This window comes from Carassius gibelio, chromosome B24 (assembly GCF_023724105.1).
Source record: "Carassius gibelio isolate Cgi1373 ecotype wild population from Czech Republic chromosome B24, carGib1.2-hapl.c, whole genome shotgun sequence".
Lineage (NCBI taxonomy): Eukaryota > Metazoa > Chordata > Actinopteri > Cypriniformes > Cyprinidae > Carassius > Carassius gibelio.
Window position 1 is genome coordinate 5,428,429 of NC_068419.1, and position 24,170 is coordinate 5,452,598.

Below are 24,170 nucleotides of genomic sequence, written 5' to 3' on the forward strand. Positions count from 1 at the left end.
GCCTTAACGTCACCGGTGAACTGGATAAGAACACCATTGAGTGAGTAGCAGTTACACTCTCACACGGCCACTCGCTCCAATATCGACTGATTCTGGGACAGAAGTTTCACATGATGTTGTTCTTCTCAGAGACTCTTTAACATCATTGATTGTGTACAACTAAATTAGTGGCCATACTTTACCATTGCAAAAACCAACAAAGACGGTTGCCAGCATGTTTAGTTCCCCATCATGAGCTGTCTCTACCAACACCTGCATAAGTAATGCCAAAGTCATGGGTTCAGTTCCCAGGGAATAGACCTAATAGACCTAAATCAGGGTAGTGATATATTTAATTTTTTGACAGGGAATAAAATGAGGCTGTGAAGGTCAGTGGATTGCACTGTTGTTTAACAACATACTGATTGTTCATTGGATGAAAAACTTTCAGTAGTTAAAAACCCCATAAAGCAGTTTTGAAAGTGGCGAAAATTAAGTTATCTGGGCCCTTATACAGAATGTGCCATTGTAAAATCTATCCCTCGCACTCTCGTTTTCAGCCGCATTCAATTCCATATGGTGTCAAAAGTGACTTCAGTTTATAGCAAAATCATTTTAGACTAAAATATATGTGAAATGTATGAATGTAAATTGCTAAACCACCAGTGAGATCGCCATAAACCACCCCGGACTAACATGAAAACTGATTTCAGAAGGGTAATGGATGGGGAATTACCGGATTAGATTTTTAAGAAATGCCTTTACAAACTCCTCATGTACGTCTATGCATACTGAATTTGGTGTATAGCAGTGATTCCCAACCACACTCTTCAAAAAAAGTATTGGCATCCATGGTTCCATGAAGAACTTTTAACATCCATGGAATATTTCCATTCCAGAATAGGTTTTTTTTTTAGTGGAGTTCTTAACAGAACTGTTCTTTGGCGGACCAGAAAAGGTTCTTCTAAGGCATCACTGTAAAAACAACCTCTTGGAACCTTTATTTAAGATATTTTTCTAGTTTGCATTATTGAAAGACACTCACACCTGTCTGATAAGGGCTGCAAACGTCTAAAACGGTTGGGAAACACTGATGTACAACATCTGGCCACTAGGATCCTGGTGATGTCATAACTCTTATGTGATCTTTTTGTTTCCTTTTTGCTTCGGCGTAGTGATATCACCATAAGGTGAGGCTGACACTTCTCTTATCATTTGTTTCTGAACTTGTATAGGCTTCTCTATCTCTGTGTGAACTCTAATTGAAGGGAACACACTGTTACGAATACAGTAACCATACAGTGTCATATTAGTTGATTCAATGGCTGATATTTGGCCTCTCTATTCATCTTTGAAAACATGGTGGATCTTATACTATTAAATACACAAGTTGATGTTAATCAGGTTGATATAATGGAAACCTTGTGTATTTTGAGGGGTTATTCTAGAATGCCAATTAATCTATGAACATTTTAGTGTTGTGTAGTGTAGAAGCTCAGACAAGTGAGAAGCAATGAAATATTAATGAATCTACTTATGTTTCTCTCTCAGCTGGATGAAGAAGCCACGATGTGGGGTGCCAGACCAGTTCGGCGGTGCCTCGAAATTTAGCGTCCGAAAAAGACGTTATGCCCTCACAGGGCAGAAGTGGCAACATAAACATATCACATACAGGTGAGTTACGAAAACACACTAACTTTGTGTGTATGTGTTATGAAATTATTTATTTTTGTGCATTTCTGTGAAAAAATAAATAAATAAACAATAAAAATCCCGGTAAAATATGTAAAAATCCTCCAAACAAGACACATTTTGTTTAGAAGCAAAATTGCTTAAAATATTTCAGAGAAAGTGTATTTTTCGTACTTTTCTTTTAAGCATAAATCCAACATCATTATAGTGAAGTTTATGCTTGAATCAAGAAAAAAACTTTTTGCCAATGGGGTAAGAAAAACAGACTTAATTCAAAATATATTCTCTGAAAACAAGTTTTAATATTTTATGCAATTTTGTTTCTCAAGTATAAATGTCTTGTTTTAAAAGAAGTCTCTTATGCTGACTAAAGCCACTTTCATTTTGTTAAAACGCAGTAAAAGCAGTAATATTATGAAATATTAATGCAATTCAAAGTAACTGTTTTCTATTTTAATATATTTTAAACCTAATTTATTCCTGTGATGCGAAGCTGAATATTCAGTGTCGTTACTCCAGTCTTCAGTGTCACATGATCCTTCAGAAATATTCACATTATTATAAATTTGAAAACTGTTTTTGGCATATACAGCATCTTTTCTGACCTACATTCTTACAATGAGTTATTGTTCTTATATAACCTAGCGACAAGTGATTTGTATTGCTGTTACATGTATTATACTAACATGATGCTCTCTATAAATGCAATATTTCTTTGATAATCCCACAGCTTATGCATGACCTATATTCAAATATAACCATGTTACATTCGCCTCAAAATAATCTGTTGACAGTACTGTGTCGGTGGGTTTGTGTGATGGCTGTGACGGACAAACTCACACCACTGTAGAACATAAGCAGAAGTTTATCCACCTAGAAACACAGTCTCACCTAAGAATGAAGATTTAAACAGCCGAACAGCTCAAATAATAAATATTCTTACTGAATAATTCATGTAAGTGCTTTAACAAAAAATCCAGCTTAACATTTCTTCTTTTAAACTCCCTGGCCTTCTCTAATTGTGTTAATGTACAGTAAAAGTGTTTTTGCAAGCTGATGGACGAGACGAAATTACAAAAGACTAGTGCATCTTTTGATATGACAATACAGCCTACTGATAAAGAGAGAAAGAAAGAGAGCGATAGAGAAAGATTATGATTATGTAATGGAATGGTGGCTTTAGGCAGGGGTGTGTGTGTGTGTGTGTGTGTAGCCAGGCTGAGCAGATGGGTAGGCAGTACTTACACACATACACAAACACACACACACACAAACTCATACACATACAGAGGCCTCTCCTCATCCTTAAGCTATAACAAGCACAAACAGCATCACTGTATGTGTGTGTTTTAGTCTGGGCTAATTGAGTTGGTCTCAAAGCAGTCTGTGTTCTCATAACCAGTGACACACACACAGTCATTCACGTAACTGACATAGTTTCAATATCGCCAGCAAAGGACCTGAAAGAACAAAGCGAGGTGTTGTGCATTCAGTGACTCTTTCGTGTGAGCCCTTGTGTTAACATGGGTTAAGATGATATAATACCACAGTTTTTGTCGTAACAGCATATGTAATGTGCACAGAAGCCGGTTTAGGCTGTCCTGTGTTTTTGAAAAGAACATTGTCTTATATGAATTCACAATTTAGTGGCTTAAAGGATGCTCAGGGTTCAGGACAAGCTCTGTGGAACACGTTTGTGGCAAAAATTTTAGAAAATCGTTTGCTTTTGTTCCCCTTTTGAAAGTCACTTTTGATAAAATTGACCACTAAATGCAAACATGTTTCATTCTTTTATTGGAAGTCAACTAGGCCAGCATACTTTTGAACAAATATACATGTTAATCTATTCTATATATATTTAACATTTTATATACAAATTATTTTTGTTATAAATTTGAATAATGTAATATTTAAATATCAATATACTTTATTAATATTATTATTATTATAACTTATTTTTGCACTGGCATGTATTATTCAGTAAGATTATAGGTTTTACGATTTAATCTGTAAAGTTGTAAATAGTATAAATCTATACTTATTAATTTTTAAATCAGTTTATATTTAGAATTTTATCTATGACTTTTAAAACTTTTAAACAAACCAACATTTGATTTATTTTAATTCTACTTGATGTTTGCCACCTCAATTCAAAATTGAATTCAAATGTAGGAATTTCGAAAATAATTTTGATGGGGTGTTTGCACAACTCAGTTTGCAACTAAAAATGGAAGAAAAGAATTACGTGTTTTGGCCATTCATTTATATGACAACTGCAGTTTGGCGGCCTGAAAACTTTTTAAAACGATACCATTACGGTCTCTGTGTTAACTAAAAATACAAAATTTGTGAAATAATGTGTTCAGTAGCTATGTCTAAGTATTTCTTTACAAAGTGGTATCGCCAACTACTGGTCTGGTCAGCATTTTTGCAGATTCATGTGAACCGAAATCAGTTTGACAACTTGATCATCTATACGTGAAACTTTTTAAAAACACAAAGGAAAAAAAAATTCCGTTTTCAGTACTTAACTGTCATACCCTCAATTTAATTCTGAAAGGCACACAACCCTGCTTAATTTAGTGGACAATATACCTGCTGTTGGATTTTCAATGGAAAGATTTCTTCTGGTGGTGGTGGTGTAGCCTTGTGGTTAAAGAGCTGGGCTGACAGCCAAACAGTTACAGGTTCAAACCCCAAAAGACGTGATCTATGAATTATAACCATTGTGCCCTCTTGACAAACATTTAACCCCTACCTGTCGTTGTGATTTAACGCGGTTAGACTGTAGAAATGATTTCCACTGGCTCTGGTCATCAACCAAGTGCTTTCTGGCATCCAGACTCGATGCAAATTTATGCTCCTTTTTCTCAGTGATTTTTTTTAACTGAATCAATTCTGTATGTCACAGATGAGAAACATGGCAGGAAGGTTTGTAAAACACCTCACACGTCTCTAGCAAGCAGCCTTCACAGCAGCCGAGCTGGAAATCTAAGCCTAAAGAGGAAAAGAAATATCGGAAGGGTCATGAAGTTCAAAGACGGGATTAGGATTTCTGGGAAGTACAGCTGAGAAAGACAAGAAAATACATGAACAGTGGAAGCCAGATGTTGATCTAATAGTTTGCATTCACAGACAGAACAACTGTATGCAGATGATATCCAAACACCATCCTGCACCACCTGGAGGGAATAAGAGAGACAAATAGAGATAGAGCTTAGGTTTCCGTGAGATATCATGTCTTGTAAATATTTGAAGAGGCACAGCTTTAATACAATTTAAATTCCTCAGCACATTTGAGAAAACAGCTGCTACTGAGTTGATTGAGAGTTTTGGCTAATACATTATAGACACAAGCACTACGCTGTAGTACCTGATAGTCATACTTAAGTACCTGTATAAGAAGAGAAACCCTCATGAAGATACCGCAAGTAAATGTTAAAGTAACCCATGGGAAACATATCAGATAGAAGTTTTACAGTAAATGCTATTGTATGTACTTAAGCATCAGAGTCTGTGTAAGAAGATGAATCAGAAAGTGAGTCAGATTTTTGACCAACTGCTTTAGTTTCTGATTGCTTTGTGAATGAATCATTCAGATAAACTGTAAACCAGTAAACGGTTCAATTAAACTGCCTCAAAATAATGATTTATTCACGACTGTGTTCTGTTCTAAATGTTGTCAAGTAAAAGTGAAAATCAATAGATATATTTACAATCAGTTGAGTTCGAAATATTGAGAAAAAATTTCATATTTCTTCCGTTTCACATGTTACATGTAATTACTATTATAATAACAATTCATTATGCATAATTACATGCAAGTAACCCTAAGCCAAACCCTAATCCTTACCATATAGTAAATACACGTAGTTAATTAATATTAATAACTCTGTAGGCATATATATATAATATATATATATATATATATATATATATATATATATATATATAAAAATAACAAATTTTGAATGTGCAATTGTGCACATTTAGCAATTTTCTTTCGATTTAGATTTTGTCATTTTTATACATTTTTAATTTTAAATATTTTTATTTAGCCCTTTTTGTTTCTGTTTTAGTAATTTTAGCACATCAACTTAAACTTATTTTATTTCAGCTAGTTGCCAAGACAATATTTCTAGTTTTTTTAAGTTTAGTTAAGATTAGGGTTGTTGTTGTTGTTGTTGTTGTTGTTTTAGTAACAATTTTAGTATTTTTTTGGTTTTAACAAAACAACTCTGCAATTGAAACTAGGATGATCTTATTAATTCCAGTAAATCAGTTTGGAAGGTTTTTGCAAATTAAGCTGTTCAAAAAGAAATTATTTACTCGATTTGAGTATCTGAAAGTATTTACCTGTTCATTTCAAAAGATTTAGATGTGGCTATATGACATGCAGGTAGCCTACTTTTTCAAAACATTAGCTTGACTGTGGTTGAACTAACTATACGTAGCTTGTATTCTAGGTAGTGTACAGTCTTAAAGTTGCTTCTTCAACACCGACACCAACACATTACTACAGTACATTAGAAGTATTAGAAGCATCCTTCAACCTTCATAAACTCAGTCCAGAGGCTAAAGAAAATGTGGTTTTGTAAAGAGCTTAAAAACACTTTAAACATATTATACCAACCCGATCTCACGGCCAATTCATACGTATTTTACGAGGTGTCTTATTTGTACGAATTTGTACGACCACACTCATACAAATTCATATGATTGTTGCCAAATCGTACGTATCTTAAGAGTTGCACAATTCGTATGAATTTGTACGAATGGCCTACACCTAACCCCGCCCCTAAACCTAACCGTCACTGGGGTTTAGACAAATCTTATAAAATCGTACAAGTGAGGTCGTACAAATTCATACAAATAAGACACCTCGTAAAATACGTATGAATTGCCCGTGAGATAGCGTTGATTATACACATAATTCGGAAAAAAAACAAGAGGTTTGAAAATATGCCCACATCAGGTGGCTTTTGTTGTGCAGTGAGCTGTTGGTAATCCTCAGTGAGAAAATAAACCTGCTTCAACCTCCAGCAGAGGAGCAGGGGCAGGAGAAGCAGTGGTTCCTCCTAATTTACTCTCTTTGTCTGTTTCTCTTTATTTCTGCAAGATTACATGGAGTGAGATACACTTGCTCTGTTCCCAAATCCAGTGAGCTGTATATGTAGACAGCATTTTAAATCATTTTTGAAGTGAAAATGCTTTCAAAATACAATCTAAGTTAAGCTGCATTATACTGTAAGATGCATTTTGGTCAAATTAAAAAATGCAACCACGCAGTGTTACTTTAGTTTTACTTATATATATATATATATATATATATATATATATATAATTACAGTATTTATTAATATTTTGAATTAGTTAAAATGGCATACTTTGTTTTATTTCCTTCATTTGTATTAGTTTTGAAATGTATTTTATTGTGTCCGTGTTACACATATTACATGTAATTATTAATATAATAACAATTCATTATGCATAATTACATGCAAGTAACCCTAAACCAAACCCTAACCACATTGTAAATACATGTAGTTAATTAATATTAACAACTCAGTAGCCCTACTTAAAGATATTATTACACTGCAACAAGGACACCTTAAACTAAAGTGAAACCAGTAATTTTAGTAATAGTATTTACTAAAATGATGGTAATATTACTTAATAAAGTAGTAATTATGTATTTATTACTAATTTATTATTATCTTTTTATTTATTGTACTTATATAAAATACATTAGCTTTATTGAAATTAACAAAATTATATTTAACAACTCAGAGAGTTATAAAAAAAAAAAAAAATGTAATTCAACACCAAGTGATCAAAAATGTGCAAATAGCAAGCTCTATTGGGACGTTTGACTGCAATAGAGCTAGCTATGTGCTACACAGCGTTGTTTATTTGATCATTGGATGTAAAATACAAACTTTCTGATTGTCATCTTACCTTCTTTCCAGTATAAAAAACGTCACTCCTAAGGTGGGAGCGGAGGAGACCCACAATGCCATTCGCCGGGCGTTCGATGTGTGGCAGAACGTCACGCCGCTGCGTTTCGAGGCAGTGCCCTACAGCGACCTGGAGCGCAACAAGAAAGATGTGGATATTACTATCATTTTTGCCTCAGGTTTCCATGGCGATAGCTCCCCCTTCGATGGAGAAGGGGGTTTTCTTGCGCACGCCTACTTCCCTGGTCCGGGGATCGGAGGAGACACACACTTCGATTCGGATGAGCCCTGGACTCTGGGGAACCCTAACCATGATGGTACGTAAACCTGGTTACATTGGTCGCGTATAAACCTAGCTTTATTGGAGCGTAAATCTCAGCGCTTTCTCTCCATTAAAACAAATAACTTTGCCTCATGAGCTATGCTTTTCTGGACTGCTCTAGAAAATGATGGAGTATTACACGTAGAGTATATGTATTTGGTCAATTTTAGCATATACACACCATTAAATGTAAAGCAACTGATATTTTGAGATGGGAACTGGTTCTAGGGAACTTGTTTGAGGAACTTTACATCAAGGAAACTAGATATCCAACAGAATAACTGTTAATTTTGCTTAGTTTTCTGTCTGTGAAATAATCAGTATTTATGACTTAAACTGTGTACAATCAAATACAAACTGTGCACTTTACATACTGACATGCTGGTCAAATGGTCTCTTGGTGGTGTCTTGACTAGAATAGGCTGCAAGTGTAGTCAAACATTATGCCAAAGTCTGTCTCTGCAAGACCAGCTTGTATCTGTCCAGTGTTGCCAGATCTCTAAAAAATCCCCCCAAAACAAGAAACCCAGCCTGACAAACAATCCCTATGTTTGCAAGTCAGCTAACCAAGATATGCCAAAATAAGCATGTGTTAAGTATGGGAAAATAACTGTTTCTCCAGCTAATCTAAAACTTTTGGGGGCCAAAATCTAACAAGCCTAAACGCCCAGCTGTAAATAAACCCCAAAAAATTAAAACACACACACACACACACGTAAAAGTTCTTTAAAATATGCAAATTGCAAAACTGCTTCTGACACCAAGTGTTCTGAATCTGAAGATATTATGTGCACAGATTATATGGTGTGGGGGCGGAGCCAGGGTGCTGTCAATCTTTATGCAATTGTAGCTATTAGTTTAGATGTTTCAGTTTAACCAGGGTAACCAATTTTTCAAGTGGACTATACAATTCAAAAGTTCTGGCAACCACACCTACATAATATGCTATATCGCACATAGTCCTGAAGCTTTACTCTTCAAGATCACATCCCCAAACCTGTTTGCCGACTTAAAGTCTTTACAAAAATATTATATATGAACCTGCTACTTACAGACTTCATCACTTCAGTATGCAAGCCTATTTCTTCATTAGAGTTCTAATCAAATCAAATAACATCATACTGTGAAATAAAATGTAAAATGTGAGATATATTTGAAACAAGAAACAAGTCACAATTAAGCTGTAATTAGGTTACTTTCACTTTTATTACCCCACTTGTTTTTAGAAACAGACACAGAACATTACGGCTGGGCTGTGGGACTGTGTGTGTGTGTGTGTGTGTGTGTAGGAGAGCGGTTAGACCTCACAACAGGAACAATCTCCTGGTCTCGTTCAAGGATGAGAGAAAGAAAGATTGTCTGGGATGATAAAGGTGAAATACACAGAATAGAGCGAGAAAACCATTTGTTCACAACTGCAGCTTTACACTTTAGCATCAAAATTGTGAACAGATGAAGCTGTGTAGCTTCTTCCCTGCTGCTATGGACATCGTGGTGAGGTGGTTTAAGATGAACCAAAAGGTTAGGTTCAAACCAACAGGTTAGCTAACATGGACCTACACGTACAGTATATAAGCCTGAGCTACTGTTACAATTACATTCTGCCATCAAGAAGCATATTTTTTTCCACTGATGACCATTCAAAAATTTGATTTAAACATCCAAAGTTTGATGTCACTACTATTATTGCTTAACACAGGTTTATTTTATTTTTGTAACTTTTTAAAGCCAAAGGCCCCCAAATAATATGATCTCCCTTCCTGAAATAGACATTTGTAAAGTCATTTGTGAAAAATTTGTGTTTTTGTAATTTGAACAAAACTAAATACAATAATAATAAATAAACAAATATGAATACATTCAATAAATAAATCATAAAAAACTATTTTATTTATTGTATTTAATAAAAATAAATAAAATCTTAAGTTTGACATTATACAGATGTTTCCCAAATTAACTGTTTAATTAAATTAATTGCACATTTAATTGTAATACATAAATATTTAACATTTAATTTATATTTAATTTTATTTAAAACATTTATACCTGAGGAAGTTCAATTGACCGAAACATTGCTTAAAAAAAATTGTGATTAAGTTTTAATACAGAGCATGGCATCTGTACATTTTTTCAAGTTTATATTGGACATTTACTACAATTCTGGTGTGTTAAAAAATAATAAAACTAATATTCATACTATACATGTTAATTGACATCCATTAAAAATATATATTATTATTACAAATATATATATTAACATTTTCATTATATATATTACATTTTCTTAATAGATACCAGAGATTCCAGACCCTAGTTTGAAAACCTGTATTATTTCCAGCTACTCATAGAGGCACCATACCTGCACATTATGCTCTTGAAAAGATAAGCATGTTTTGTTTTTCACCAAAATGTCCCCGGAGAGGGGTACGCACAGGCGTACACAGATTTCGACAGATTTTGACGTTTTTCGTGCTCTTATGTTGATGTGATAACATCGGCTACAGTGGAAAATATGGAACATTCACGTGGCTGCACTCATGCAGGAAATTAAAATTCCAGAGTGATATTTTCTCTCCCTCACCCAAATCAGGGTGAGATGGGGTTTGTCAGGTTAGAAAAACAATCGAGAGTGATTTCCGATGAAACCGTGTCTCGTGTCAGGAAAATCTTAACATCTATGTAAAGAACAATCTCTACTGGAAGAGAATAACTTGCAAGATAAGGGTGGATGATAAAATAAATGTGAAGAGGAACTTTTGTATTGCAAATCCACATCGGTCAGTGGGCTGTCAGCATAAAGAAAGAGGAGTGTGTGTAGAAATAGGGATTAAAGATGTGCAAAATGACATTTTTAAAATCGACGGTCAGTCGTGGGTTGTTTGTTCACTCAGTAATCATAAGATAGATAGATAGATAGATAGATAGATAGATAGATAGATAGATAGATAGATAGATAGATAGATAGATAGATAGATAGATAGATAGATAGATATTATATCAAGTAAATCAAAATTGTCAAATAAATTAAAATATAGAAAAATCAACTAATCTTTGCCAGTGATTCACAGTCTAATCAAATCCCGATGAATACAACGCATTATAGAAGTTAAATGCAAATGTGATTTAATGTTTTCTTGAAACTGCTCCATTCATGTAGCGTCAGAATTACTGTAATTATGAGATGACAACTCTTGAGACTCTGAGCTTTTCACATCCTCAGACTCTGAAATTATTCATTTCTATGGCAACTCCTATAACGGCAAAACAGATGCATGCGCGGCTTTGTTCCTGATGGCATCGAAACGTAATCACTACATTAATTCACTTAAAAAACACTGAAGAATAAACAAAGTGCATCAAATACTGCTGACAAGAGAATTCTGCGCTTTCATAGTTCAACAGAAATGTAAATATTTTTTTTCGAAACTTCACTTGAAACTTCATAACGATGAAAGTTCCAACGTTTGGAACCCAACGTGTCATGTGACCAGTCTGTGATGTCATCATACTCAGACAAAGAGACTTTATCCATAGCACACACATAATATAATACAGTATATGTCAGAATTAGCATTAATGAATAATATGTGATTAGAATGGCCTGCAGACTGTACTGTATGTGATCCATATCCTGTATGTGTAAGGAGAGCGGCTCACGCTGGTACACACCAGGCCTGCTCTCAAAATAGGCTCTCACCCACCGACTGGAGCATTAGCATTCCATGTGGATAGCAGCAGCACCTTCCGCCGGCACAGCCTGCCTCTCTCTCTGCATCTCTCACTTTGTCCCTCTCTTTCCATTCAACATTTGCCTCACACAGCATTGTGAGTAAGGCTTGGATAACTTGACGTGTGTGTGAGTGTTTAAATACTGTCCTTAATCTCTCCTCTCTCTTGTGAGTGTCCGTCTCAAATCTACTTCCTCCGGATTCAGAACCAGCGTGTCTTTATTCATCCCTTGTTAGCTTGCTAAACTAAAGGAGTCTTGAAATGGTGCCTTGGATTCTGTCTTCCTTCTTATAAGGCAGTTTTACAGCAACTTATGTGAATTTAGTGCAAATTGAGCTCATAAATATGAATTCTCATTAAGTTGTACTGGATATACTGTACTGTATGTAATTTGATGCTGACAAAAAAAGGCCTGGACAAGCATAAATAAAGTCTATTCGGCATGTTGTCCAGTTCAAAATCATACATCTGATCGCTTAGAGAAGTAACAGGTGTACTCAACAAACTACATGTTTCAAGGTTACATTAAGGTCTGTAGCATAAAAAAAAGGTTTAATAGGGTTTAAAGTAGAACTGAGGATTCGGGGGGAAATCAAATTGCAAATTTTTTGATAAAAATTGTGATTGCGAAAAAAGATCTGTAGTACTGCGCAACTTGGCAAAAAAATTAAAGATATAATATAATATAATATAATATAATATAATATAATATAATATAATATAATATAATATAATATAATATAATATGTCTGTAGTGCTGCACAATTTGGCAAAATAAAATGTAAATAATATTTATCAACTATAATAACTATTATACAATAATTATAATTCTATAATAATTTTTATTACTACAGTTATAACAAACTAAGATATATTACTATTGCAATATTTCACTGCAAAATAAAATAGTTTAATGAAACTGTTTATTATTATTATTAATAATAATAATAAATAAAATAGTAATAATAATAATAATAATAATAAAATCAATACAAATTATACTAAAAATAAATAATATTTTATAATAAGTCTTATTTATTTTACATGTTTAAATGTTAAAAAAGGAAGGAAGCCCAGTTGTCTTATAAGCATTTCTATCCACAAGTTTGCGAAGATGGTTGCCACATTTTGAATTATCTTAAAAAGATTATAATATCCAAAAGAACATGCAGGGCATATATTTATTTAAAGAAATTGCAGCCTTTTTGAGATTTGATTGCGATTTCAGTTCTATAACTAATCTAAATATTTTTAAACAAATGATTCGCCATGAGCAAGCATAAATATTTTACAATAGCGCTGCATTTTTAAGATGGTTTGTGTTCAAGGTCAGCATATTTATTAGTCAGGATAGAGATCTGAATTTGAAACAGGAAAAGCAACGGTAGAGCCAAAGTAAAGGCCGTAAGTCTAGACATGAGAGCTGAACAAGAGGAAGAGAGGGGGGTTTGGACAGATGAAGAGAGAGAGAGATGGCCAAGCAGCTGTTCTCTCCACAATGCTTCATCTGTTCATGGGCACCGGCTCATTTCTTCACACCCAAGAATGAACCTGAACCTGATCTCTCCTGGAATCAGCCACGAGTAACAGAAGAACGCCAGGAATCCGAATACTCAGCGCTCGCTCGTCCTCCATTCCTGATCCAATTACTCAGCGATGGCCTTCTCGAAGCTCTAACAAAAGCCCTCTTGTTCTCAACTTTCCCATCACCACTCATGTTGAAATGAAGACTAATAATGTTTCTCATCCATAATTAGCATTTTATATGGGAGTCATCTGATTTGCAGTTCAACTGTGTGTGCTTTATGATGCTAACTGCTAGGCTCACTGTTTTATTGTCCACCATAATGATTTTTCCACTGTTAGCATTGGGTTCTTAGCGACATCTGTTTGCTGTGTACAGAGTCAGCAAGGGTTTGTTGGCGAGGTGCGATAGCAATGTTATGCTAAGGGGTTGCTGGAAACTAATGGATTTGGTTAGCAGAGCAGTGCATAAAGAAAGGGAACTAGAGCAACAGATTAGTGATTAGCATGAAACTTTCAAAAGCTTTCAAAGGTTTGTGCGAGATGCGCATGTATGACACCTAGAGAGTTGTACTGTACATAAACAGTTACCGATGTACTTTAAGCTAAAACAATGCAGCAATTAGTCAAATTTCCTACTTTATATGCTGCTAAAACTCATTTAACAAACATTTTCAGAGTCAGGTGTGTAAGAAATTTGGGTCTTTGTTGTTAGTAGTACACCTGCAAATCAAATGCTAGCCCTGCACCTGCAAAGATAGGTTTAGTCTTGCTATTGTGTTTCTGTATACATTATTGTTTGAGGCTCAGCTAGTGGAACGCCTTTATACTTGCTGTGTGTTTTCAATATAGTGTTATTTCAGTTTCATTATTCAGGTGTGAATTATTTTCCACACAGCTGCTGAAGTAGCACGTAGCAAGTCTTGCTGAATGGTACAAGCTACTTTTCTCAACACTGATCAGAATGGACCAATTATAATCTGTGGGGAAAAATAAGAGAGCTCTGCACTTGTCTAGTTTTTTTATTTATTTATTTATTAACTACAAATGTATAATATATAATATAATATAAATACATAATAATAATTATTACTAGTAAAATTAAAGAACAATATATATATATATATATATATATTACTATTACTATTGTAATATTTCACAGCAATTTATACAAATTTTATATAAAAAAATAACATTATAAGTAATAAGTAAAACAATAATATTAATAAAATAACAGAGTTAATAAAAAAATGCAAAAAAACAAAACAAAACAAAAACATGCAATACTCATGCAACACTCTTATTTATTTACTAATATTATTGTACATTTTTAAATGTTAAAACATGCAGGAAGCCCAGTTGGCCTTGAAGCATTTATCTTTACAAGTTATATATGTAATTTAACCACGATTCATTTTGTGATTTCAGAAGTTTGTCAAACGTTAAGTTCTCTCATTAAAAACAATTCTTGTTGAGGTGGAAAAAAATAAATATTTTCCATAATTTTTTTTTTTTCAAATATACAGTATGATAGATATAAGAGATGACAAAATAACCATATAAAATTCATACACTACAAAGCTGAGTATATTGTGTATAGAAAGTGTAAATATAGATGCATAGTGTATAACGCTCTTTTAATAAGGTTGAGAACCACTGGTCTGTGCTATTTTGTACTATAATTTAGCCTTTCCGCTACACATAATGTCAAAAATATGTAGTGGAAAGGCCGAATTTGCTAAAGCCAACAGCAACTCATCAAACAGGCTGAAGTTAGTCAAACATTCACACCTTTATAACAGTTTCACACAGTTTTGTTCATGATCTCCATGTGATGTGATGATATAATAGATACTACCGCAAAAGCTTATTGCGCAGAAGGAAAAAATTGTAGGGGAAAATCAAACGCAGCTCACTTTAAAAGAAAGGAAAAGTATTTCTCTCAAAGAGACCTGTATGCCTCAGGCGTTTACTGTTTTCACTAAAATCCTGTTGACAAGGCTGTAAGTGTGGGCCACCGATAGCTTTACACCAGTGTAGAAACAGATTTAGCATTGTAATAGCCAGGCTAGAAAGAGGAAGGCACTAACGGAGGTAAATTAATGAAATAGAGTTCTTGTCCTCTTAAAGCAGTGCTTTCCATCTTTAGTTGAACAGGACGTTTGTCCTCCAGCAGAGAGGATATCCGAATGGGATATAAGAAGGGTGTAACGTGACCCGAGGGTATCCTGACTGATGTCTTTGTGTGTTTTGAAGATGCCTGGTGCCTCCGCGTCACAAATGTTCAAACGCATTCACACGTTCTTGGCTTTCAAATTGCTCGCCATTCCCTTGAGAAACACTGAGTGATGTCATATCCTTTGACGTCCATCAAGCCGTTCGCTGTCATGAAAATAATTTCCTGGCGTTGCACGTGGCAGAAACGCTTGTCAATCAGCGGTGTGGGATGATCCACTTCGATATTTCCCATCTCGTGTTTGAAATTAAGCGGATGGATCCATCATCTGTAATCAGAGCCCAGGTCTCTGGAGTCGTGTGTGTGTGTGTGTGTGTGTGTGTGTGTGTGTGTGTGTGTGTGTGTGTGTGTGTGTGTGTCAGGGCCGTGTGAGTAGGAAGTTCATAGTGCGGATTAAAAAGACATCGCTCATTGGACTAGAAGTGAAACTGACAATTAGAGAGAAGGTGTGTGTGTTAGAGAGAGAGAGAGAGAGAGAGAGAGAGAGAGAGAAAAGAGAGAGGGGAACATTTTACTTATTCTCTCCTGCATGATGGGACACATTTACCAACTTTTGTGTTTCTATCCCACACAAAAATGTGTACTATGGTATTACAATGGCATTAATAATGTATTTTTGTTTATTTTTTATTAGCTTACAAAAATGCACTAGGGTAGTATGGTGCAGAGATATATAATAATATTATGGTACTTGGAAACTTGGCTTAGTACCATGGTTTTTACATGCTGTTCCAAGGTACTTCCAAGAATATTCACCGTTCAGTTATGCTAAATGTCTCCAAAGTACCTTTGTGCTTGTTGCAAGCTTATATCGTGGTAAAATCACGGTATTTTTTAAGTATTTTTGCTACACCTTAGAGTACCATGATATCTTAATATGTGGAAATCATTCAGTACCATCAATAGCGTTGCCATGTGTCATTGGACATTTACTATGGTAATACCACAGTATTATTTAAGTTACTTTGAGTACCATATAAATACAATGGTACTTAAATTTGAATTTAATTAAGCCATATATTAAAACCATGTTTTTTTTTACATTTTGGAAAACCATGGAATTTATTCAGTATCATGATATATATGAAAGTACCACACTATTACCTTGCTTTTTGGACATTTACCGTCTCAAAATCATATTTATTTAAAGACCTATGAGTTCCATGTAAATAAATATGGTAATCATTTAGTACATATGTATACATTAAAGTAGCATGGTATTAACATGTCTCATTGGACATTTAAAGGTAAAATCATTTTATTCTTTTAAGAACTTTGAAGCTCTGTGTAAATACCATTGTATATAAGGAAAGGTAATTCCCAGATTGAGGTCAATGGACTTGACAAATTGAGTAAAGTCTTTTCATGTCCATTTCCCATTTTTGTTTCCCATCACTTTGCTTTTATTCCCCTGAACTTGCCTTTCAGCTGCCTGCTAATTAATCAGGGTCTTGGGTCTTGCGTAAGAGTCATGCCGGTTCAAACATAGCTGTTCTGGATTAAACTTCAGCAGGAGCATCTCGAGAGAACCGCAGTGCTGGGCCTGAATACATATATATATATATATATATATATATATATATATATATATATATATATATATATATATATGTATTCAGGCCCAGCACTGCGGTTCTCTCGAGAGAACTCCTGCTGAAGTTTAATCCAGAACAGCTATGTTTGAACCGGCATGACTCTTACGCAAGACCCAAGACCCTGATATATATATATATATATATATATATATATATATATATATATATATATATATATATATATATATATATATAATAAAAATAAAAAGTTAAGGCTAAATGATTGCTAAGATCTAAGTGCTTGAAGTTATTATAATTTTTCCATGTGGATAGTGGATGATTCTGTCACCATTAAGCCATCCTCAGTTTGTTCCAAATGCATAGCACTTACTATTTTCTACATAATACGTACATTTCATTTTGGGGTATTTGTTTGTTTTGATTCATTGAAAAAGAGCTAGTTCCTAAGAATCAGTTGTGTTGTTAATTTGTGAATCAGACAACGCTGGTTGCACTCTTTCTGATTCACTAAAACAAACTGGCTCATTTAAACCGGATTCAATCATTTGGGAATTTAACGATACCGCTCTTGCACTAAAATACACTAGCTGCGCTGTTTTTGATTCACAGATTGACTCGTAAGAGTCATTGTTTGGGAATGCTCAAATGTTTTTGATTAATCTCTCTATCTTGCACTAGTTTTATCCTCTTTTTCAGTGGAGACAGCTTAAATTAACTACATTTTTACATTTTATGACAAAATATAAATGGTGTTTTGCCTGCTTTGGGGTGGCCATGACTATGTGGATGCTAGCATGTTGCCATGTGGTTGCTGGGTTGCTACACCCTGCCTAAAAGGGACATTTCACCCAAAAATGAAAATTCTGTCATCTTTTCCTTGGAAAACAGTTTATGGGTGAACTATCTCTTTAATTAAAAGAGCCCAGATGGCTGTAGATTGCTCTGATCCCTCTTTATATTTAAGTCTAGGATTTCGGTGTCATATACTGTATGACTGTGGTGTAAACAACGAGATGATTTATGCAGAAAAACTTTTGAAAAATACTACTAGTGATCTCTCTAATTTCAGACAGTTCCAATGCAGCCCAATTTCCTACAAAGTCTCTTCAGATCTCGCTCTAGCACTCCCGCTGTCCCTTTACTCGTAAATTCTTAATAACGCTTGTGTTGTGTACTGTACGTACAGTTTGTTTCCTTCTAATACCCTACCAAACCAATATTTTTTCTCTGATAACAGAACTGTAACTGGTCTCATGTGTTTTGTTTGCTCAGTAGCGTTTGGTCAATTGTGTAATTTAGAGCGTTTCGGAGCCGTCAGCCATCAGCTAGCTGGCAAATCCTCCAGGGTGATGTTCCATGTGCAGAAATAGACCGAAATATCCAGGAATGCAAAACGCGTCATTTGATCTGCGTCTCCTGCGCCAAGCATTTTACACAAAACACAAGTAGACTGAATAAAAAATGTGTCAGATTCATTGGTGCAGGCAGATAAAAGAGGGAAAGATAGAGAGACAGAGTGAGTCATAAATACAGGAGAAGAGAAAAGACAGATGTCGGTTTGTAGCTGCTGATGTGGCCTTCATGGTCGCTCTGTCCTCTGCGGTTCACATTAACCGTCTCATAATGTCTGCCTTCCTTTGGTGTTTGGACTGTTTTCTGGCCTGTGGCGTAAAGTCCCGCTCCAAACCATCACATGGCGAATTGGGTGGGGTTTTCCATTTGTGCACAGAGGGAAGATGCTCTGCGTGGATGTTTGATGTGAGAGTGTGTAGTGACAGGGTTCGTTCTGTAATGAATCCCAGCAGTAGCTGTGGTTACTCTGGATGAGGGATTCTGGAGTGGAAACAGAGATGGATTACAATTAGGCACACAAACAACCACACGCACACAGGCAGACAGCAGCTTTGATTCTGACATATCATTATGCGCTTTGACACATTTGCTGTAAATTTGGAGGAATTCTTTCTTTTAGAGCTCATGTGCGAACTAGCACTGGCTGGGTACATATATATGTCTCATGATTCAGTATATGTTATATAACAATATGAATGGATCCTCATTACTGCTCAAAACTAATTCGGAAATAATACTGTTTAAGGATATTCTGCAAAAAGAAAAATGTTGGTATACTGGGTCCTGAAAAAAAAGACAGAAACGGACGAACAGTATATTTTTGACTCACTAAAAACAATCAGCTCATAAGAGTCATTCATTCATTTTGATTCACTAAAAAGAACCAGCCAATAAAAGTCATTGGTTTGTTTTTGGTTAAATTTGCTACCAACCATTTCATAAGAATGATTTGTTTGCTTTGAGAGAAAAAAAGGAACCAACTAAAGAGTAATTTGTCTGCTTTCATTCACAAAAAAAATAATATTTACATTCACATTGATTTAGCAACTTTGGATAAAAGTGACTTTAGATATTAAGAACCAGCACATAAGAATCGTGTTTGTTTTGATTCACAAAAGATAGCTTTCAAGTATCATTTGTACATTTTAATTCACATAAATATGGCTTTTAAGAGTTGTTTATTTGGGAACGGGACTACAGTGGTCACACTGTATTGTTTTAAACTCTATAAACTAAAAAAGAACCAGTTTGTAAAAATTGTTTTGTTTTGATACACTGAAAAAGGACTCTTCATAAGAATCATTTGTTTATTCTGATTCACAAAAAAAAGAGAGATGGCTCGTTAAGACTTGTTCGTTTGAGAATCAGACTACAAAGCTCACACTATGTTTCTGATTTATTAAATTTACTAAAACGACTCAAGAGCGTTTGATTCCCTCAAATAAATCAACTCATATGAATCATTGGTTTGGGAATCAGAACACATGGTTAACATGGTTGACTAAAAAGTGCCAACAACTCAAAAAAGGGTCATCGGAGACTTTTAATGGCATCTTAACCCAGATGTGGTACTTTCATTTTAATAGTTTACAGTGATTTAAATGGTTGTATGTGTGCTGCAGTGTGTCTCAGTGTTTAACTAACTGATATGTGTGTGTTTTGTGTGTACAGGGAACGATCTCTTCCTGGTGGCAGTACATGAGCTGGGTCACGCGCTAGGCCTGGAGCACTCCAACGACCCAACTGCCATCATGGCCCCCTTCTACCAGTACATGGACACAGAGAACTTCAGACTGCCACATGACGATCTGCAGGGCATCCAGAAGATCTACGGTAAGATTCACACAGAACTCATTCAATTCACTATGCACTTTTTCTGCACTGAAAAAAAAAAAAAAAAACATGTTTTTTCGAAGTAAAACAGATTATTGGAGTATGTTTCACAATAAAATGCTATTTCAGTCTGGTTTTTATTTTATTGTTTTTATTTCATTTCATTTTCATTTCATTATTCATGAAAGTTTTTTCCACCGCACAATAAAATAATAAAAAATGGGTAAAATTCAACTTTTTATCTCACAATTCTAAGGTTTTTCCTCAGAATTCAGAGTTTAGATCTGACAATTACATCTTTTACTTCTGAGTTTATGTGTCACAATTTAAAGTTTTTTCTTCTCCTCAGAATTTATGGAATTAGATTTTGATCTTTAATTCTGAATGTAACAAAGAAAATGAATTAAATATATTTTAAAACAGCAAAAAAAAAAAAAATAAATAATAATAATAAAAATTTGCCTCCAAATTATATAACGCTTCTAAAGTCTTCATTTACGCTAACTGAGTTTTTGTTCGTGATTATGGCACAAATTCCTCATGGGGGCGGGTCTAGCAGCGGTGCATTCTCATTGGCTGGTGAGCATTTGATTGATGACGTCTTGACCTGAAAGTGAAGACATCAGTCTTATGCTGTTTAGTTGTGCAACCAAGAACCTGTAAGTGAAGACCTATTAAAAATAAGATTGATTTATTTTTTTAGAATTGTGAGACAAAAGTCAATTTTGAGATATAAACTTTAAATATATAAAAAAGTCAAGATAAAATTAATTTTAAAAAGTTGCAGTTGCCTAATTTATTTATTTATTGTTTCATGGCATAAACAAGTTTGCATAGTTACTATTTATTTTTTTATTTTATTTTTTTTTACAGTGTAACACTAAATATTAAACCTCAGTGTGTAGCTCAAATCAGAACCCCCTTAGCAACCACATAGCCACACCCTGGCAACCATTCACGCTTTTCTTATAAAATGTAAAAATCTACTGCTTTATGTTTCCCTCTGCTCCTCCACCCCCATCCAGAAAAACACTAAAACGCATGTTCCTGAGATGTTCAGATCCTCTTTCCTGGACCCCATCCAACGTCCGTCCCTTTGGTCTTCCTCTTTCCTCCTCCTGACACAGGATGAGACCGCTGAGGGTGGAGATACTCGTACATCTTATGTATCACACACACATTCCCGACCACGTTCTCTCAATATCCATCACCCTCACCAGAGCAGATCTCGGTTTCGTTGGCCCTGTGTTATGTAACGGGAAGGCCTGTAATCCTCGCTCTATTTCAGGAGATTTGATTTCTGACAGTCACTCCTCTCTGTGGTTCTGCGGGCCGCTCGCATCTCCAGAGGGCTAATCCTGTCAGGCCTCCATCCTTTCCTGATTCATACTTAAAATCATTCATTATTTCCTCCATTTAATCACCTATCCTTTCATACTCACAGAGGATTTCTTGACCTCTTGATCTGCAGGCTTGTAGCGTTCGTCGGCTCTTCCAAAAATCTGACGTCTTAGTTCATTGTGCTAACAGCTTGAACTCTTCAGCGCGGGTCAGCCGTCTGCTGTGCTGTGATAATGAGTCCACAGATAATGGAGGTGTATGCTGGACTGTAATTGATGCGAGAGCTCATGATAGCACTTTTTTATACTATATGTATATATATATATATATATATATATATATATATATATATATATACATACACACACATACACACACACACACACACACACACAATATCATTTAAATGTAAAAACATGACAAAATGACAAAACTTGTTGGGGGTGAGCAATCAAAGCAAGATCGCTGATATACACATGTAATCAATTTTAAAAGTGTTATATTAACAACATATTCATAAACTGATCCGAGGTTAGGCTACTGAAATATATAACTTAAAAATTGGTACACTAATTGTAACATATACTATAATATAAATAAAATCTAATATAATTTATGAAAAATATTTAAATAAGGTGATTTTTTTTTTGTAATATAAGATTTATAATAAAAGTACTTTTAAAAAAAAATTATTGAATGATTTTTTTTTTTGTATATGTCTTTATAAAAGTGACAACAGAAATTTAATAAATTAGCATACTAGTGTATAAGGGGTAAGGGGTATTTATACATTTTATATAAACACAATAATCATAAACTAATATAAAGTTAGGCTATTTTTTATAATACACGATTTATAATAATAATACTTTTAATATTAATGTAATTATTATTTAATTTATTTTATTATTATCAATTTTTTTTATTTAAATACTTATTGAATTATTTATTTTATATGTCTTGATATAAGCGTCCACAGAAATAAAACAAACATGGTACAATGGTTTAAGGGGATTTGTATGCAATGCATTTAGCCTCTAAAACCCCTTTAAGCTTGCTTTTATAAAATATAATAAAACCGCATCATGAGAAAACACAATATTTAAAGAATCATTAAATGTATTATTCCTAAAAATGTATTATTCCGAAAATAGTGTAGTGCATTAGCTTAAATGTAGGCTATTTACTATTGTAAAGCTAATGGCACATAAATATTGAATTTAGATTGCATTATGCGACAAGATTTTGCCATTTATGAGGAGGTTTTTGACCACAACCACCCTAATTGTGATAAACATAAATCATTAAAAACTGGAAAACATTTAGTGTTTCATAACCGTTATCTCTCTCCCTCTCTTCAGGACCTCCAGATAAACTTCCCCAGCCCACGAGACCCCTACCAACAATCCCACCAGCCCGCTCGCACCCTCCCGCAGATCCACGCAAAAACGACAGGCAGACGCGACCCCCACGAATACCGACCGGCGACAAACCGATGCACCCCAACGCCAAGCCAGACATCTGTGACGGCGACTTCAACACTCTAGCCATCCTCAGGAGAGAGATGTTTGTCTTCAAGGTAAGCCAACGAATGAGGCATTCAGTGCCTGTCAGAAATCCACAAAACAAACAGATTCATATGTCTTAATTACAATATGAAACAAGCTCATTTCAAACGAATGGTCTCATAACTGCCACTTCAATGCTGTGTTTAGAGCGCTGGCAGCTTCAGCTGACAAAGACACACACACACACGTGGCGGCCGCAGGAAGCATTTCAGCCAGCGTTACGCCTCCCTGTGTGTGGGTGTTTTCTCTTTGTTCCCTCAGCGCTTGTACTAAAGGAAAGTGGCCTATTAGTCAAAGCCAATGAGCATTTCTTTGCTCGCTGAACCTGAGAGATGCCTTCAATGAGTCCGTAACCCTCCAGTGTGATAGTTGAGTGTATCAGGATAGCTGAGGGTTAGCAATCACTGTATGGATGGCAGGGTGCGGATTATAGAGCTCTGACCCTACTAATGAAAGCTTCAACCTCACCAGTGAGGGAAAGATAAAGGGAGGCTCATAGAAGGAAGATAAGTTCTACTTAGGAAACAGCCGTTTTGTGTAATGTTGTGTAATATTATGTAATCAAAAGTTAATCAGAATGCACATGGTGCCAAATATACTCTTACATACAAAAGTAGCCATAGCAACAGAAGGCTTCTTAAGCGTTTTCACAAGGATCAGTATTGAATTACATTGACAAAGCATTGGTGTTATTATTATTGGTCTACTGTTAGATTTGCATCTCCTATGCATCTTAAAAAATTTCACAAGTAGCGCAAATATTACTTTAAAATAGATACATAGAGGTGCATCTCAATAAATTAGAGTCTCGTGGAAAAGTTCATTTATTTCAGTTATTCGACTCAAATGTAGAACTTTTTTTTGTTTTTCGAAACTCGTGCACACACCGATTCCAAAAAGGTTGGGACACTGTCCAAATTTTGAGTAAAAAAGGAATGGAATAATTTACGAATCTCATAAACTTCACAACATGACCTCAGGAATACTTCCAGAAAACATTGTCGGTGAACACAATCCACCGTGCCATTCACGTTGCCAGCTTTAACTCTATAGGTCAAAAAAGAAGCCATATCTAAGCAT

The 24,170-nt window shown here is 34.9% G+C and overlaps 2 protein-coding genes across 3 annotated transcripts in view; both read left to right on the forward strand.

Annotated features, from left to right (window-relative positions):
• cubn (cubilin (intrinsic factor-cobalamin receptor)) overlaps positions 1-24,170 on the forward strand; it is a 226,603-nt gene that overhangs the window by 193,324 nt on the left and 9,109 nt on the right. The gene's annotated exons all lie outside the window — the stretch shown is intronic.
• LOC128013644 (matrix metalloproteinase-16-like) overlaps positions 1-24,170 on the forward strand; it is a 58,910-nt gene that overhangs the window by 16,922 nt on the left and 17,818 nt on the right. Inside the window, exons 2-7 of one of the 2 annotated variants that reach the window (XM_052596763.1) lie at positions 1-40; positions 1,155-1,169; positions 1,531-1,653; positions 7,641-7,945; positions 20,020-20,181; positions 22,884-23,101. The exon at positions 1-40 is cut by the window's left edge and continues 109 nt beyond it. In XM_052596763.1, coding sequence (XP_052452723.1) covers positions 1-40; positions 1,155-1,169; positions 1,531-1,653; positions 7,641-7,945; positions 20,020-20,181; positions 22,884-23,101 — 863 coding nt within the window. The remainder of the gene's footprint in view (positions 41-1,154; positions 1,170-1,530; positions 1,654-7,640; positions 7,946-20,019; positions 20,182-22,883; positions 23,102-24,170) is intronic. The other variant, XM_052596764.1, reaches the window with a different exon arrangement.